This window comes from Anopheles merus, chromosome 2L, assembly GCF_017562075.2.
Source record: "Anopheles merus strain MAF chromosome 2L, AmerM5.1, whole genome shotgun sequence".
In the NCBI taxonomy this organism is placed as follows: domain Eukaryota; kingdom Metazoa; phylum Arthropoda; class Insecta; order Diptera; family Culicidae; genus Anopheles; species Anopheles merus.
The window spans coordinates 21,453,845-21,471,813 of record NC_054083.1 but is presented as its reverse complement, the minus strand read 5'-3'; the positions used below and the strand labels follow the sequence as shown (position 1 = coordinate 21,471,813).

The 17,969-nt window shown below is 42.7% G+C and overlaps 1 protein-coding gene across 4 annotated transcripts; it reads left to right on the top strand.

The window, feature by feature from the left end:
* Positions 1-3,529: 3,529 nt before the first annotated feature.
* On the top strand, positions 3,530-16,079 carry LOC121593886 (phospholipid scramblase 1). Of its 4 annotated transcripts, XM_041916641.1 has the most exons (7): positions 3,530-3,671; positions 6,403-6,637; positions 8,890-8,913; positions 9,021-9,174; positions 13,795-14,285; positions 14,353-14,511; positions 14,582-16,079. In XM_041916641.1, exons 2-7 carry the CDS (start codon positions 6,497-6,499, stop codon positions 14,639-14,641), a joined length of 1,029 nt encoding a protein of 342 aa, XP_041772575.1. In that variant the 5' UTR covers positions 3,530-3,671; positions 6,403-6,496; the 3' UTR covers positions 14,642-16,079. The 4 variants fall into 4 exon arrangements, with proteins under 4 accessions (XP_041772575.1, XP_041772576.1, XP_041772577.1 ...); XM_041916642.1 differs by lacking the exon at positions 8,890-8,913; XM_041916643.1 differs by lacking the exons at positions 3,530-3,671; positions 8,890-8,913 and adding an exon at positions 6,749-7,947 and having other exon boundaries at positions 6,569-6,637.
* Positions 16,080-17,969: the final 1,890 nt, after the last annotated feature.

The window sequence follows — 17,969 nt, the reverse complement described above, 5'->3', positions numbered from 1 at the left end:
TTTCTTTTTGTTTTTACATGACAATTACCTTTAGGCACCTATTTCACATTTAGCTTTGAAATGAGTGTTTTAGCTACCTTTGTTGTAACACTATTCCGTACCACTTTCTGGAGCTTCGTTGCCTTGTCTCTGACACTAACTTTTAAATGCAAAAAAACAGCAACTACTTACACTGGGGTCGAGATCTGCTAGTGCGTGTGTAAAGCAAATGTGTACATATATGCGCGATGGTTGATGTTTGTGTGCTGGTTGGGTACAACCGTTTAGCAATGTGATGGAAGGACAATCGTGATTGGCGGTGCATGATATGATGGCGCATTAATCCAACCCCCAAAGCGGCAGAGAGTTGTCTTTGGCAAAGCTGTTCTGAGTGGGCTTTTGACAAAAAATCTCTTTGTATCCTCAAGAGGTAATCGCAAAGTTTGTTTGACGTTTAGCTGGATATTTGACTGGTCTTTCAAAGTGTAGCGTGCGGACCTTTATTGAAATTTCAATAAGACCAAAGGACCTCCTCTCTATAGATGCAAATAGTTTTTGGCACATCTTCTCTCTACCAAGGATCATGGATTAGTGGAAAAGCCCCACAACGAGTTTAGAGTCAAGCGCGAAGAAGTCAGTCGATTTATGAAATTAGAGCACATCATTGTATTGCTTTTTTAGACATAACTATATTTTTCTATAAGCAACACACGAAGAGATTCAGTTACAGACGCACAAGTAGAGGCGATTTGTTGTTTGTGTTTTTTAAGCTCACTTTTTTTTTAGATTTGTGAACGTTAAAAAAACAAGATGCTACAATTCTTACATTGAGATTTCCTGCTGGCGCCTTACCATTCGAACAAATTTTGTTTTACCATTTTAGAAAGACTAGAGCTAGTGTGTAAAATTAATTGTAGGATTACTACTACTTTCCTATCGCGCCAAAATAGGTACATAAAATCATCGTCAAGTCGCCTGAAAGTTAAAGAGACAGTAAAAAATAGCCCAAGTTGTACAGGTAGTGTTTGCTTTGCATTATACTTTAGATGTATTTTAGTATGAAACTTTTTCATAACAAATTAAATCGTCATGACTGTTAGGCAGATTCGTAGATTTAAAAAAATCATTCTGGCTTTTCTCTTTTCTGCTTAAAATGAGTTTTTGTGCCTGGAAATGTAAAGAGCATGATAATCACCCGTTTGCCATCCTGATGTTTTTTTTTTTTGAAATTTATGTACCACTCATTCGCTCTATGAAGCATAAGCTCTTTCCGGGTTGTCTTCCTTTTACAGCCAAACTACATTGCATACACAACAAGAGAAATTGATTTTTGTAACTTTATCCGTCTTTATGCGACTCCTTGTTTTTTTTTTAAATCTAAATCTCGGATAGCTTACCATTGTCGTCCATTCATTAGCTTAGCTTTAATATTTTTGCTTTTTGCTATGTTTTGTATATCAATCTTTTGATCATGCACAACACCACAACACAATATAATTTAATAAGAGTGCAACGTCCCACGTCCGACCGGGCTGGAATTGCCAATTGTGTAGCGTTAGTTCATATAGTTTGTAACATTTTTTTGTGTAGTATTGTCAGCCCTCGCAATTGTGTCTCTCTATCTTAGCCATGGAAAAAATGCTGATGTGTGAGTGCAGCTAAACAATCTGGTTATGCTCTAAAATTACGAACACAACACGAACTTGAAAGGATGTTATATCCTGAACAAGATTCGTTTTTTTCCTCTTGTTCGTACTCCCCTTTTTTACTTTCTATACCATCCGCTACTACTACTCTCTCAGTGTATCCGATCCAGCCTATATATATTTTTTGTTTTAAGTTGTATTTTCCCCCTTTTTTCACTATATGTGCGACAGCTTTTAGTCAAGTATACAGACACAGCAGATGGTGATGATGGCCGATAATCAGATTTGATAGATTCGAGCGTTCGGATCTAATATAATATAATTGACAACAGCCGTGAAAGATTCAAATAAAAATTGCCAATATTTACCACGATTCGTAGAATGATGGTGCGACCAATGTCAATGGTGTTGTATTAATATTGAGAAAGTTGTAGACACAAACGTTGGATAATAATTTCTTCACTGGAATTCATGATATTCACGTAGAAATTGGCAAATTTTATGCTCTTGGTTAAGTGGCTAAACTGCCCCTTAAATGGGTTGTATTGGGGCGAAATCGACTGTTGTACTTTAGAAAAATTGAGAATTCACCGTTGGTTAGAAGATCACCAATGGAATGGAATGTGACGCGAAATTCATCATTTTGAGTCCTTAGTAATAATAATCATCTATAAAATGGGTAAGTTTTCTTTTTGAAAAATACTACTGTGGTAAAAAAAAAAATAAGGTGACATTGCATTTATTTCAGAAACTGTGCACTTATTCTGCCAAATCGATTTCGTCTCCTTCGAAGTATTCTCCTGATGCAATGCACTTGTTGCAACGAATAACTCAGTTTTCGAAACAGCTGTTGAACTCTGCGGCAGAGATGGCTATCAGTTCCGTCCTGAATGCGGCTTGAATCCGTTTGATAGATTCGAAGTGATGTCTCCGAAGCGGTATTTTTAGTTTATTGAATAGCCAGAACGCATGACGTTCAGGTAATATTGCTTATTCACAGTCTGACCCGGGGGGAAGGAACTCATAATAGACGACACCACGGCAATCAAAGGAAACTGTCAAGTGCCCTTTGATTTTGGAGCGACTTTGGCGCGATTTTTTTGGATTTGGCTCATTCCTGGCACAGTTTTCGCTCTTCGAGCTTCGACACGCTTCAGGTCCAAAACATCCTTCAAAATTGTTTGCACCGATCCAGTGGATATGTCAACATCAACGGCTATATTTCTTATCGTTAAACGACGATTCTGCAGTACCAATTCCTTCACTATTTGGACGTGTGCTTCTTCGGTTGAGGTCTTCGGTCTCCCAGGACGTTCTTCGTCTTCGACACTTTCACGGCCGTTACGGAATGCGCTATACCACTTGTATAGATTGTTTTAAAAATACTCATTGCTGCATCCCCAAAGGCTTTCTGTGCCATTCTTAACGTATCCGATGAAGAAAATTCATTGTGCAAACAAAATCTTATGCACATTCTTTGCTCTTCAAAATGAGACATCATGAAAAGCACGAAAAGTATACGGGTAGCAGCTCACAAAACAAATTATATCTCCTGCCCGGATGAATGCTACTATTGACAGCACTAAAGAAATCGTCAATTTCTATGACGCGTGCCGTTTGAGATCAAATATCACCTTATCTATTGCACAGAATAGTATATAAAACAAATGTTGAGCCTCATCCAAAGAAAAACAATGTTTTTTTATGTGCATTAAATAACAAAGAAATTTGAAAAATTCATCTTCTCTAACGACGTGCAGATTAAACTAAGCCAAGATATGTGGCTTATGTGGTCTCTCAACGTGGGCTGGTAAACGCGCTGTATTTGACACTTGAACGGTAACCACCCCTCTCCGTGCTCCCTTCTCTCTAATCCGTGCAATGTTTACCTATATTTGGCATCCAGTCGGAATGGATGCAGTAGTCGGGAGATTTTCTCGCTAAATAGTATGGTTGTTTCCCTCGTACCGTACGCACATGGCCAGTGAAGTTTGATTGCGTGCACCCGAGTGGCAGCTGTGAATTGCAGCAGTTATATCTTCCAGGGTAAGAATATCCCCTGCCCGTCGTGTGTATTTGTGCTTAAAGCCCTTTTGTTTTCATTATCACAGTGCAGAGTTAATGGGCTCACGAGCTGTTTCTTATCGGTGGTGCTTCTTTCTGTGATTTGAGAAATTCGCAGCTACCAAGTGGCGTTGCGTTCTGTGCATGCTAATTGATAGCGAATCACTTGTGGAATTTGCATTTGTGTGCAAGCGTTGAATTGGCGGTGATTAAAGTGTTTAAATTTATCCTCAAAAGGGAAGAACAGCCCCGTACGTGGCTGTTCAGTTCAGTTCCGGAGCTAAAAATATAACGCCAGTGTACTAGCCGAGTTTTTTTTTTGTTTGTTTGGTAGGAACTTTCTTATTTAGCCGACTAGGGGACCCCCTGTGGGACTGACTGCGCGTATAGGATCGTAAGGGGGAAAATCGGCCTTCGAAAGTGTGAAACTCTCTTGCCAGCAGCGGCGGGGCATGCACAAGTGTTGCAGTAACGTTAACCCTCTCGCAAGAAGTTTTTTTTTTATGTCTTCTTTCCCATTTTCCGTTTCAGAAAATTAACAAAATGAGCAAAGCATTGAATTTGAACGATGAACAATAAGCTTGCATTCATAACGAAGAGTGCACAGAACACGAGAAGAACCGCTGGAAATGATTCGCTTGGAAGAATTTCCTGAAACACTCTCGCTCTAGCTCGTTGCCATCTTCTGCTTGAGCAAACAATTAAATATCATTCTTATAAATCAAAAACACGTCCTCTCTGGAGCGGACGTGTCTCGAACATGAGGCGAGAATGTTTATGTTGCCTGTGGGGGCTTCCAGTACGACGTTCACGGCTGCTCAAAAAGCGGCGTCGTGTTTCATCAGCAATTTGAAACGATGTCCGCGCTTCTTTCTGTCCCCTGCTTTTGTTAAGTTTTACTTTCTGCTGACTCACAGCAAAATCTCCGTAGCCGTGAACGTGCAACGTTAATTGTATTTTGTTCGCAATCGATTTTGTGGCCTCCGGAATACAACACCATCAAACGTTTCTAAATACGTTACGCTTTTAGCTTGATTTTTTACATACGAGAAGCACGCACATTGGCTAAATCGTTATGATATTTGCCACACGATTTGCCTCTTCAATGTCTAAAGTGGCCACCAATCTAGAAGTGTCACTTTCACTTCCCACTTTATGTACGTCTTTTCGAGCCTAATATGACGATATTGTATACACAACCTAAGACTCTACCTCACCCACCACCCAAGTTTACGGAATGTTTCAATACGAAACGAACATACCACCACTCACGCAGGCATGTTCAACTGGTGGCGGTGGCATTTCATTGCACGAAACTGTATGTGTGCGTACAGTTGGTTGGGTGGTATGGTTGGTGAAATGCCTTATCGTAAAATGATCCACTTTCTCCTTCCGGTCCGTTCCCGGGAGGACTGACTGTTTGCCATCATTAGACATCGATAAGGCACGCTGCGCAACGCACGTGATCATTAAAATATTGTTTAATGATTTTTACTACAAAAAATGGTTTACATTTCAAAGGTTTTATACAGTTTACATGAATAGAAATTGACCTTTTTGAGTAGGCAAAATCAGAGGGTGCACTTTCAATCATTGCTCGAATCGTTTACCCGCACCGCCGTCTGCCGTCTAATGTGGTTCACCTGAGGGTATAATGGCGCGAAATGGTTCACCTCGACCATGGAACTTCAACCTACTAATATCCCTCTCCCAGCGGATTGCTGTGCGGCGCGTGTCGAAGGTCAATTCTAAGTAACGAGCATGGAGCAAAAGGTTCTCTCCCCTCCGAAACACGCAAAGCGCTACTGTTGTGTGAGGGGCTAGAACTCAACAGCAAAACAAAACACAAAAAAGGTATATAACCTATCCTACAGCTAGCTAGCAAAGCTACTAGTGATTTGTTTTGGATGTGCTGCTGCGTGTAGTCGTGTTAGCCCGCCCGGCAAGCCCAACAAGAACGCGACGAGATGCACGACCGTGCGGTGTGGGTCACATGACGTAAGACGATGGCGCCGCCAATTCGCCGCGGGTTTCAATGTTGATGGCTAAGGGGGGAGTGTGTCGAGTTTTTGTTCACTTTCGCCTTCTGCTTTTGGGGTGGTGGGTGGTGTGGGATGTGATGGGAGGGGGGGGGATTTTGGGAATCATTTTATGCTACACGTTCGTAACACGCAACGGAAGCGGGGAATTGGATCGATACACACAGTTCATTCAAATCTTCGTTGGTTGGTGACCATTTTTTTGGTCAATGGAAATGGTTCTACTGTGGTGGTGGTCGCTTAATTTAATGAAGAAAGAGGCTTGGTCAGTTTGGAGCAGCTTACGAGAGTGAAAAAAAATCCATTAAATGATAAAAGTCGTTTATTTGTTGCATATAATCATTTAAAACAATGCTTTACATATTAATTTGTCATCTCTTGCTCACGTGCTTAATACAAGAGTTAAGCTTAATAAGCTTAAAAAGGAAAAAAAAGCATAACAGTTCCTTGAAAACTCCCTCATCATCTGTCCCACCACCTTTTTTTTTTGTTAGACAATTCGCCAGCGTCCAGTATGCTTATCAGAAGCTTATCGGCCAAATGTTTCTTGGCGTATTTTCCCCCCTTTTCTACACACCACTTTTATCAGCGTTTATATCAGCTTGCTTATTACACCAATAACGAATGATAATAATGATCCCCATTTTCTCTCTTCTCTTGCTTCTTTACATCAGTTTTTCAGTTTTAAAGCAACTTTAGTCGCTTGAAAGCAGCCGCTTGTAGCTGCGCTCATCTGTCCAGTCCAAATACAGAGCGGACACATTTAAGATGAATCCACAGCAACAGCCACAAGCACCGTACGCACCGTACGCGCCCCAGTACCAAGGCTATACGGACCAGCCCGGCTATCCGCCGGCCGGTGGCGGTGGTGGTGGCTACCCGCCAGCACCCTATCCACCCCCGGGCACGGTAAGTTGTGGCGCTCCTCTCCCATTTTATGTTGCTTCTTTGTGTATGTTTCAGTCGTTTTAGCTGCACTTGTGTTTGTTGTGCTTTTTAATGGTTATTTTTAATTTTTAGCAAACCAACTACTACTAAGTTCGTTAGTTGATAAGATGGTGAAGGCGGTGGTAATACTGCGTGAAGCTGCATCGATTAGTTTTTGTTTTGCAATATCGCTAAAGCACACTGACCACGAAGGGTTAGAAAGGATAGAGATGGATGGAGGCTGTGTTTGTTGAATGTTCATTCAAATACGATTTTTACGACGTCCGTTCCGTTATTTCATGACGTGTTTGGGCGGAGGAGCATATTTAGACAGTGAGTAATAGCACAATGGCAGGGCAAACGCAAATGAATCACTGAGGTCGAGTGTCTGCTGTAATGAGATGCACTATTTATATGCAGCAAGCGCAAGTAAGAGTTCCGTTTGAGTGTGGTAGGACGGGTAATCCCCGATGAAAAAGCTCTACAAGGATAGAAAGCTATCCCAACAAGCGATTGGACGTTAAAATTGTATGTTTACATATCAATAGATGAGCAGTTTTGATCGCATTATTAGAATAACATTCATTGGCAGATGAGGAAGTGCAACAGAAATGAGTAAGGAAAGCTAGTAATGCTAACTTAATTCGTCGTACTGATAACACACACATTGAGCACACGATTTTGCACAACACTGAATGATAGAAAGAACGTTTGACGCACGAGAATATGGGAATAGTTGAATTGGTGCTTAGAAACCACTTGTCGAGGGATGAATCATCCAACAGTGTGGCATGATGAAACGATAGAAGAGCGAAACCACCACTGGCGATGAGTTTGTCCACGGTCCGTTGGCTGCCCGCTAACTCGTACTAGTAATTGTATTTCGACTGGCAAAACAGCACCAATGGATGCATGGCTATAATAGCGGCTAGCATGTGTAGCATGTGTGTTGTGGGACCCTTCCATTAACTCATACCGTTCCGAAGCTACAGAGCGTGTACATTGTAGCGCCCACGAGTGGCAACGAATTCACGATAAGAATACTTCCTCCCGGTACCGGTGGCCGGGGGTGGTTGTGTGGCAAATGAAAGAGACACACAGAGAGTAGCGATTTGGTAGGTTTGGTTTTTTCCCTCCGAAGTGTGTTTATCGAGTGTCATGGTTAGTTACATTTGTCACTTCACTTTGAACGGTTCGAAGGCTGTCGTGTCTATCCCGGATTAGAAGCTCGTGAGCTTGCAGTGCAGATTATTTGGTAGAGAGTATATATGGAGTATAATAACAAAAATGAGGTGAGAGGTTAAGGTTGAAGTAAAGTTGATTAAGGTTGAAGCTTTTTTGTGTCATTTGCTTAGAAGGGTTTATTTGTATAAGTAGTATAAAATAGTTCTGCATTGTAACTTTGTTAACAATCGTGTTTTAACATAGCTATCTGTAGACAATTTAGGTATATGGAATTTTATCATAATTCAAATTTAAAGAGAACTACGTTTAAACTTAAATATTTCAAATGTAATACCGTATGTTATAAGCTAGCTTTACTGACTCCGATGTATTATATGCTTTTGTTTACGTCTTTTAGTGCCAGCATCTACTGTGCCGTGTTGTGTACTGTTTGATCGTTTAAACAAACCGGCTTTGTATTTACAAACTCGCTTCGTCGTCTTTATGTATCGTTTGCTTCAACCCATCTTTCCGATCGTTTTGTAAATATTAGCTTTACCATTTTTAAAGTACGCTTTCATTCAGCTGTGTGGTGAAGCTTGTTGCAGCCCAAAAATGTACAACGGTTTTGTCCGACATTACGAGTTCCCCCGTACCCAACTTTTTAGTACGTTATCGATATACAACGATTGCCGGTGACAATATGCTGTGTGTTATCTAGCTCATACGTTGCTCAATATCATATGGACTGAATTGGATTGAGTTTGATAACGATACTGTTGCACAATTAAAACCGTTAGACGTACGATCAGCAGCCCGACGATTTAGAGTGTGATTAGAGTCTTGTGTGCTTGAGAGCTTGAGCTTGAGTTCATTTTTTAGATTAATCTCTTTCGCTTGTTATGCTTCCTTCTGTTATCATTTATTCTTTTATTTCCGATTTTTCTTTTCTCCATCGGTGTTGGGTGGTGGTCATTTGTTTGGCTTTACCGTATGTGTGCCTTCGATGTCTTAAAATATGGTGGCTTGGTGTTTGGTTCTGTGCATATTCCACTTCACTTTCTCTCCAGCAAAGTCCCCCGGCTGGCTATTGGGTAAATGGACCACATTACTTATTTATTTTTATTTAATCTGCTGAAAATTAAGCAATCCCGACTACAAGCGTGTAAACATAATATCTAATTGATTTAATCAACTGTAGGGCTCACCGTACCCACCGGCTGCCCCCGGCTATGGCCAGCCGCCACAGATGTACGCACCAAATCAACCGTACGGCGGTGGCGGTTACCAACCCGTCATGGTGCAGCCAGGAATGCCAGGCCATCCACCGCCGGTGATGGGTCAACCGGTACCAGGTAAGAGAAGCGTGAAGAGGAGCGTATGAAAGTGTATACACACGACAATCAATAAGTGACACACAAGCCTCAACCATAGAGATGATAAGAAAGTAGTTGTGCGCGATTGACTCAGTCAAACCGAGCGCGTACAGCGCTCGCGGTATGCTCGTTTCGTGTCGCATACATGTTTAATACATGTTTAATGCAATGTTGCCCTTTTCTCACATCATAGAAGTATGGGTGTTCGTGTTCGTGCTGCTGGACACGAACGGCATATGTACATAAAGCAAACAGCAGGCGCCTATCTTTCCCTTTCGTTCCATTGCACGCCGGGTAATGTGTGTCGAAAACAATGATTTTCATGGTAATTATTGGATTTGAAATGTAGCCTTACGGTATCGCCTCAACGGTGACATAATTTCCGGTGCATTTATTGTTTTTCGCACAAATACTTCCCCTGCCGGAACACAGCATTGGGGATTGATAAGGTGCCACTGTTGCAGCACAGTATTATCGCCAATGCCCTAAGTACAGCGATTGGAGATTGATCATTTTCAAATGATAACCATAGAAAACAGGAAATGGAGTGGAGTGTACAGGAGAAATGCATCGAGATAAAATGGAAAGGACTTATAGGAAATATATCGATAAGGGATGACTCAAGTGAAGAGTAAAACTGTTCAAAAAAGTCTTTGCCAAAACCCACTGTTATCATCATTATACAAATTCTATTAATTTTCCTACACAGAATTCCTACGCTAATACCTACGCAGCACATTTACTGCCGGGTTTAGTTAGTCGACTGGAAATGGAGTTGTATCGAATCCATACCCGTACCAGGTCCAAGTCTCGTTCCGAATCCGGAACAGTTCCAGGTATTGTTCCTGGTAAAAACTGAAATCGGGAGCTTTTTCTGGATCAGCATGGGTTAATGATCGGTTCTAGGATCGGTATGTGTCCGGTATCAGTTCCAGGTCCTTTATGGGTTTACTTTCAGTTCCAGAACTGCTTTGGATTCATGAGTAGTTCCAGGACCGGTATGGGTTGAGTATCAGTTCCAAGTCCGGTTTGGGTTCATCATTGGTTCCAGGACCGGTTTGAGTTCATGATAGGTTCCAGGACCAGTATGGGTTCATGATCGGTTCCAGGACCAGTATGGGTTCAAGATAGGTTTTAGGGCCAGTATGAGTTCATGATCTGTTCCAGGACCAGTATGGGTTCATGATAGGTTTCAGGTTCAGTATGGATTATTGATAAGCTCCAAGTTCGGTATGGGTTAGTGATCGGTTCCAGGATCGGTATGGGTTCATGATACATTCCAGGACCGGTATTGGTTCATAATACATTCCAAGACCGGAATGGGTTCATGATCAGTTCTTGGACCGGTATAACAAGTATTGGTTCCTGGACCGGTATGGATTCTGTGTCGGTTCCAGGGCGGATTTTGGTTCAGTATTAGATTCAGGACCATTATTATGTTGTGTGCATTTCTTGAACCGGAAAAGATAATGTATTGGTGCCATGACGAGTATGTGTTTTGTTTTGGTTTTAGTTCTCTTTAGGGGTCGTCATAAGTACCTCATTAAAATTGGGTTTCGAGGCCATTAAGGTATACTCTTAAGAATAAAGGAGATCTTCGAAATTGAGTTGTGCAGCCCTGTAATCTAGCCAAATTAACTAGTATTACAGAAAGGTTCGAAGATTTGTTAGGAAAGGTTGAATTAGGTTCAATTTTAAATAATTTCTTAAGTGTAAAATCAATTTCGATACAGCCAGCTACGAAAGAGAGATTTTAAGTGCCGCAATTGCAATTAATATTGTGATGCAACTCAGCAAGAACTCAATCGCTCACTCAAGCACACACTCAGTGCGCGGTTATCGTTTCCCTATCACGGTTGAATGAGCGCAGAATGCAGCAGCATTGATGCATGCTGTGTTAAGCGTGCGTACTACGATAAGACCTTCGATTGAGCCGCGATCAGCAACCCTCCTGAGGGGGAAGGGAAGGCAGACTGGAGCAATCACTGTTTAGTTCAATAACCCTTTAACATCTTCGACTAACCCCTGCAGCCATGACTCTCTTGAACGCGTCGTTCGTGCTGTATATCAGCTATGTTCCTTGCGTTGTGCTGCATCAACGTCGATTATTAGGAGGTTGTGTGCATGCATTCTTCCCGCTATTCGAAGTCGAAGTCGATTAGTTAGGGCCACAAAATGTGTTTACTCGCATCTCATAATCAGTAGTCTGTGCAAGGAGAGAGAGGCATCGGTGGGAGAGTGTGTTGATTCCTCCACGGAAAGCACTAAATCCAAACGCCAGAGAATTCGTCTCAGCGCGATGTTTTGACCGTGTAACACCCTTATTTAAATTGTGATATCAACAGGCACAACCTACACTGCACTTGCTTACACTTGTTGTAGTCGGTGCGGTGTGAACCGTTTCCTCACTTCTTATCGCGGGTGTGTGAACGCGCGCACTCGCGCCATAAAATGGAATCTTGCAATCCAGACTGGGGCCAGAATCCGACGGTGAGCAGAGCATAGAAGACGCAGGCCTACGTTGAGGTAGTGCATGGGTGGCAGTAGTGGTTTAAAGAGGCCAAGAAACGGTCACCGTCGTCGTCCTGCCCCTGTCGCCTGTTTGTAGCACCGTATGGTGATGAGCTTCTCAGGGCTTGGGATTACTCCACTGCCAGAGTGCGACTAATAGGGAATGATAAGGTTAAATTAAATCCAATTGTGTGTGCGCGCTCAGTGGACACTTACTCTGTCCCATCCGGAACGGGGCAGGCTTCATTTCACCGCGTGCAGTCAAAGGTTTCGGTGCTCGCTCCCCGCTTGGTGGTGTGTAGTGGCCAACGGCAAAAGAAAGTGATCTTTTTGAACAGTACCATGGTGCGTGCGACGACAGTGCAGCTTGCTCAACAGCAGGAGGAACGTTTTGTGCGTCGTCCCATGATTAGGGAGTTTGGATCGATCGTCAGCATTGCGGAGAGTGCATCGGGAATGGATGGGAAAAGTGGCGATAGCAGCAGTGTCAAGGATGGTTGTGATCGTGAAGGTGCTCGTGCACAACAGCACCAGTACCGTACCCGGTTTCTGTTGCGTTTTTTGGAGGAGAAAATGTTCGATCTCAGCCGGCAGCTGCACATCCGGCAGGGGAAGGCCACGATACGCCGGATGCTGCGTTACATTCCCGGTGTGCGCAAGTCGGCCAAAGCGAAAGGCTACGAGCATCTGGTAACGGACGAGGAGCGCAGGTTGGTTGGTGGGGTAGCGTGTGATCAAAGTGGTGGTTTTATCTTATCAGTGAGGTTATTAGGGACCAAAAAAGAGCCGGAAGTGCTCATAAAAGCGCAACGTGATCGAGATTTTTGTCAAAAGGAAATTTCAGATTTGAAACACTATATAAATTCTATTAAATCAGTTACTTGGTCGAAACTGGTGCTGTATTGGTCACCAGACCCAGGCTAGGCTCATGTTTCGTTCCGAATCCGGAATTCCTACGATATTTTCTGCGCAAATCCCTACGCTGCACATGTACTGCAGGGTATGGTTTGTCGACTGGAACTGGAATTGTATCAGTTCCAGTCCCGGGCCAGGTTCAAGTTTCATTTCGAATCCGGAACAGGTCCCGTTCCAGTTCCAAGAAAGGATTGAAATCGGGAGCTATTTCAGGACCGATATGAGTTCAGCATCAGTTCCAGGACCGGTATGAATTCATGTTCGGTTCCTGGATCGGTATGCGTTCATGATAGGTTCCAGAACCGGTATGGGCTTATGATCAGTTCCAGGTCGTTTATGGGGTTACTTACAGTTCCAGCACTGCTTTGGATTCATTAGTAGTTCCAGGATCGGTATGGGTTCAGTATCAGTTCCAAATCCGGTATGGGTTCAGTATGAGTTCCAAGTCCGGTATGGGTTCTTGATCGGTTCTAGGACCGGTTTGGGTTCATGATAGATTTCAGGACAGGAATGGATTGATGATCGTTACCAGGACCAGTATGAACTCCAAGACTGGTATGGGTTCAGCATTACTTCAACGGCTGATTGGGTCTTTGGGCAGCGTCTTTGGGTTTCGAGGCCAATAATTTCGGCATACAATTCAGGGTATAAGGGATGTTTGAAATTTCGTTGCGCAGTCCATATAACCTGGACAAATTAAATAGTATTTCACAGACTTCCAAGCGGGTTGCCTTGTACGGTGTTGTTTAAATTATACGAGCAACCTCCTACGTCTTTTATAAAACTTCTCTAGGCCATTTGTAATATCAACACATTTTTGTCTAATAATGCTTAGAAAACAAGAACCTTACTCGCTTATCGCAGCACGATTTCGTGCGCAGTGTTGAACCCTTCATGTAGCTAATTTGAATTAGTTGCGTGTGTGTAGTTGAATTGGAGATAACGCGTTCATGAGAATGCTATGCACCAAGGTTCAAAAAAAAAAATAACTATCTGGGTCGTCACAACTAGTTTCCCAAGACTGGTTTTATTCAAAAGAGTAGTTTTTTCTGAACTTTGATTTTTTTAAATGATTTCAATTGTTTTTTTTTCTTCATTTTTTACATGTAAAGCAATAATCTGATTAAAATTTCCTCCCCTTTTGTCTCTTTTTCTCTCTGTTAACTTTCACAGGTGGCTGGATGCCTATTCCTCAAGGGATACCGAACTGTCCGCCCGGCTTGGAATACCTTACTGCCATTGATCAGCTGCTGGTGCACCAGAAGGTGGAGCTGCTGGAAGCGTTCACCGGCTTCGAGACGGCCAACAAGTACACGGTGAAGAACACGCTCGGCCAGAAGGTGTACTGGGCGATGGAGGATACCGGCTGCTGCAACCGGATGTGCTGCGGGGCGGCCCGCGCCTTCGACATGAAGATACTGGACACGTACCAGAACGAGGTGCTGCACTTTAACCGGCCGCTGCGCTGCAGCTCCTGCTGGTTCCCATGCTGCCTGCAGACGATGGAGGTGACCGCCCCGCCCGGCAACGTGATCGGGTACGTCGAGCAGGACTGGTCGATCCTGACGCCCCAGTTCAGCATCAAGAATCAGAACGGCGAGACGGTGCTAAAGATATCGGGCCCATTCTGCACGTTCAGCATCTGCGGTGACGTTGAGTTTGAGGTGAGTGGTGTGTTTTTGGTGTGAAATTCGAAAGAGTGGATTTTAAATTCGATTTCTTTGTGCACAGGTTCTGTCGACCAATGGAACGCAGGTGGGCAAGATTAGCAAGCAGTGGTCCGGACTGGGCCGTGAAATGTTTACCGATGCGGATCATTTCGGCATTAACTTCCCGATGGATCTGGACGTTAGGGTGAAGGCTACCCTGCTGGGGGCATTGTTCTTGATTGTAAGTGCCGATAGAAGCTAGTAATAATGTGGATAACAGGGTATTAATGTAATGTTTTCTTTTTCTTTAGGACTACATGTTCTTTGAAAAATCTGGAAACAAAGAGCAGGACCGACCCGGAATGTTCTAAACACATTCCATTTCAGACGGTTCGGTTGCTCCACTCTACTTTCAAAACGCCACCAGCAGTTGTTACTGTAATTTAATAAGCTCGTTCCCTTCATTTTGCAATTATTTTTTGCATTTTTGTTGTTGTTTGTTTGGAAGATCATCCTTTCATCAATTCCCAAAGTATTTCATCCGTCGTTACCGTAATTGTGCACCAAAAAGAAAAACAAGCATGAATTCGTACCCTAGACCGTCCTGATTAGTGTATCTGTGGCACAAAATTCAATCGTACAAGGAGGAAATCTAATGCACAAAACAAAACCCCCCTTGTCATCAAACTGCTGCTTCACCAAAGGGAGAGGTAGGAATTAGTTTTTAACAATCCAGTGGGTAGTACAGTACAGTGAATAAACGAATAGTGCTACCTTTTTAGTTTGCTATTTAGATGAGATAGGGAACCGGGGTTTCGATGTTTAAAAGAAACGTATTTAGACGATGCGGCAATGCATTTCGTTTCTGAGCAGGCAGTAGAAACAGGAGAACAACGTTTGTACATCGGTAGTAGTGTACAGTGGTAACAACACACACCACTAATTTGAATCGAAAAGTGCATTTGCTTCTTAACACTTGAAATGTATAAAAAAATTATATTTTGTGAAACTATATACACTAGTAAGAACTTAAGCGTGTGAGTACACATCGAACGAAAGCATCAAATAACATCTCTATACAAAATGGCTGCCTCATACATTTTTTGTTACTAGTTTACTCTACCTATAATATACACAAAAAGATATATACTTACGGTTAAGGTTTGCCACATAATAGTAATAATCGTAAGACGGTTTCACTCTAGGACCTCCTTTAAACATCTTTCTAATGTACTAAACGCTTCGAACCAATGGCAATGTAGCTCGCTCTGAATATTACAGTAAACATGAACTTCCTTCTAAATGCACAGTCTTAACTCGCTGGTTGAACTTCGATAGACTGCAAACTATTGAATATGTGCTTTTTAGTTGGCACGTTTTTCCTTACGAAAAAGTACCGGATTTTTTTCTTAAAAAGACATGAGAGTTGGATTTTCCCATACTAAAAAGCATGATTTGTAGTGAAACCATTCGCGGACGATCAACTAAAAAAAGCATGCCAACTAAAAAACATTTAGCCATCTTGAACTCTGACTGTGTATCCCAAATTGATTGGTTCCAAACCCAGCAGAAGAGTCTACAAGCTTTACTAATTGTGCCGTACAGAGGGAGTTATCGGATGAGTAGGAATTGGGAATTCCTCAAGGGGAGCTACAATCCTAATATGCGAGAGAAAGTGATAAACTGCGAGAGCAGCTGATCGAAAGGTGTACACAATTCACGCCACCCATGTACCGAAATGCTGTGTCTGTATGAATGTTATATGTTAAGTGATGAAATACAAAGAACGTGTTTTTCTTACGACCGAAATGAACGGTGTTCGTTGTCGTATGTATATGTCTACGTACATCCCAATCTTTTGCTTTGACACTTCCATTATTAATTAAAGTTACTTTTTCTTCCATTTTAGCTTTCACTTTACCAGTGTACGTACCACCGAAAACGAACCCCAACAGTGAAGAATAACGGTGATGACACCGTCGTGACCACCATTGGCACTTATCGAACGGAGCAAACAATGGCATTCGACTTCTTCATCCTCCCATCGTTTTGCATATCAATTCAAGCAGTCTGTTCTGCCGTACCCTTCTGTGTGCGCCTTCTTCATTATGTATGCATATGCGAGCGCGAATTGGATGGGATTTTTATTACCTTTGTATTTTTGACCATAGAGTAACCACCCGCTTGTTCTTCGCCACTCATTCCTAACCAGGGAGAGAGAGAGAGAGAGAGAGAGAGAGAAAGAGGATGTTTTGGCACAAAAAAAAACAACAAATGCTTGGCGATATGGAGATATTTTGGGAAAGATTCGTTGTTAGTAACGCTTGGAAGACCATAAAACAGCTTAGGAATATTTCATTTCATTAGAAGGAACAGTTCATTTGAAAGGCTATAACCGTTTATATTAATACAGTTAATATTACACGTATTTTAATACAATTTCTTATTAAATTTGGCTAAGCATGAGTGAAAGCCTTGAAAAACTTCCTCGCTTTTCGTACCGCACATCTACCGCAAACCTATCGCGCGCCGCATGCGATGCGAATCTTCTTGCAAAATTTACTTGCGCAAGCGCTTTGCTTTGGGGGGAAGAAAATATGCCATGCTATCGCGAAGAAAAGCAGCTCGTTTTTTTTTTGCAACGTGTGTTGCGCGCGCGCCTATGCGTTTTTATGCGCTCTCCTTGTGCGCCTGGTGCGCTTCATACACACGCACACACACACTCGACCACCACAAAACATTAACGATGCGCGCTTGCCTTTCTGTTTTGCTGCTTTAAATGTTTATTTTATTTGCTTGGTTTGCGGGTATGGATGCTTTCTGTCCGCGCTGTATCCATTCTCCTCTCAACGGCGGTCCGTTTTCAGATTTTGCGGGGGTTTGAAACTTTTTTTTTCGAGCAGAAAGATAATTTACTCTTTCTGTATTGCGCTCGATCGCGCGCGGTGTTGTAGGTTGTGCTGGTTGTGCTCAGTGTTTCTGTTAGGTTGATTTTTTATTTATTTATTCACGGCTTATGCTGGCTGCCTTCACTCGGTGATTATATCGATACATTCTTTTTTCGCAATATCTTGGGTGCCTCGTTAGCGTACCCACGAAAAAGGGGTACAGGAAGTTAGAGCGAAACCCGGTTGAACAAGAACGTGTATAGCATTGATCGTTCGTTCAGCGTTTTAGGAACGAATCGTTTTCAGGGCGCAAGTTGTCGATCAGTACGGGAGAATGATCACGACCTCGAAGGGGAGAGAAATCCCCCTGGAGGTAGCGCTAACGACTTGGAGTGATGTTTTACAATCAATCTTCTTTCTTTTACAGTGAAAAAGCGGGAGAAAAGCCTTTAAAAATTTGTTTTCTTCATCTGAATCAAAAGCAATTCTTTCTCTTCCGGGCTGTTGTTTCTCATGCGCTCATTCTCAAACGAACGCATAAGAAAAGCAAACTCCACGCTATTGTACACATATTCGCGGTCTTGACATTGTCCGAATGTGACCTTAGCGTTGCCAAAACCCGAACCCGAACCAAAAACCGAAAAAAAAAGAAGCAACCGTCCTCTCCACAACCGCTCCCAATCTCCGCATTTTTGTCCACCGAGACTCGGACGGGTTGCACTGTGTAGCGTGTTGTGTGATGCTGCTTATGGTAACGGTCACCCCCTTTCTACCCTTCCACCCTCCTTCTGCACACATTCGGCGGTGTGTT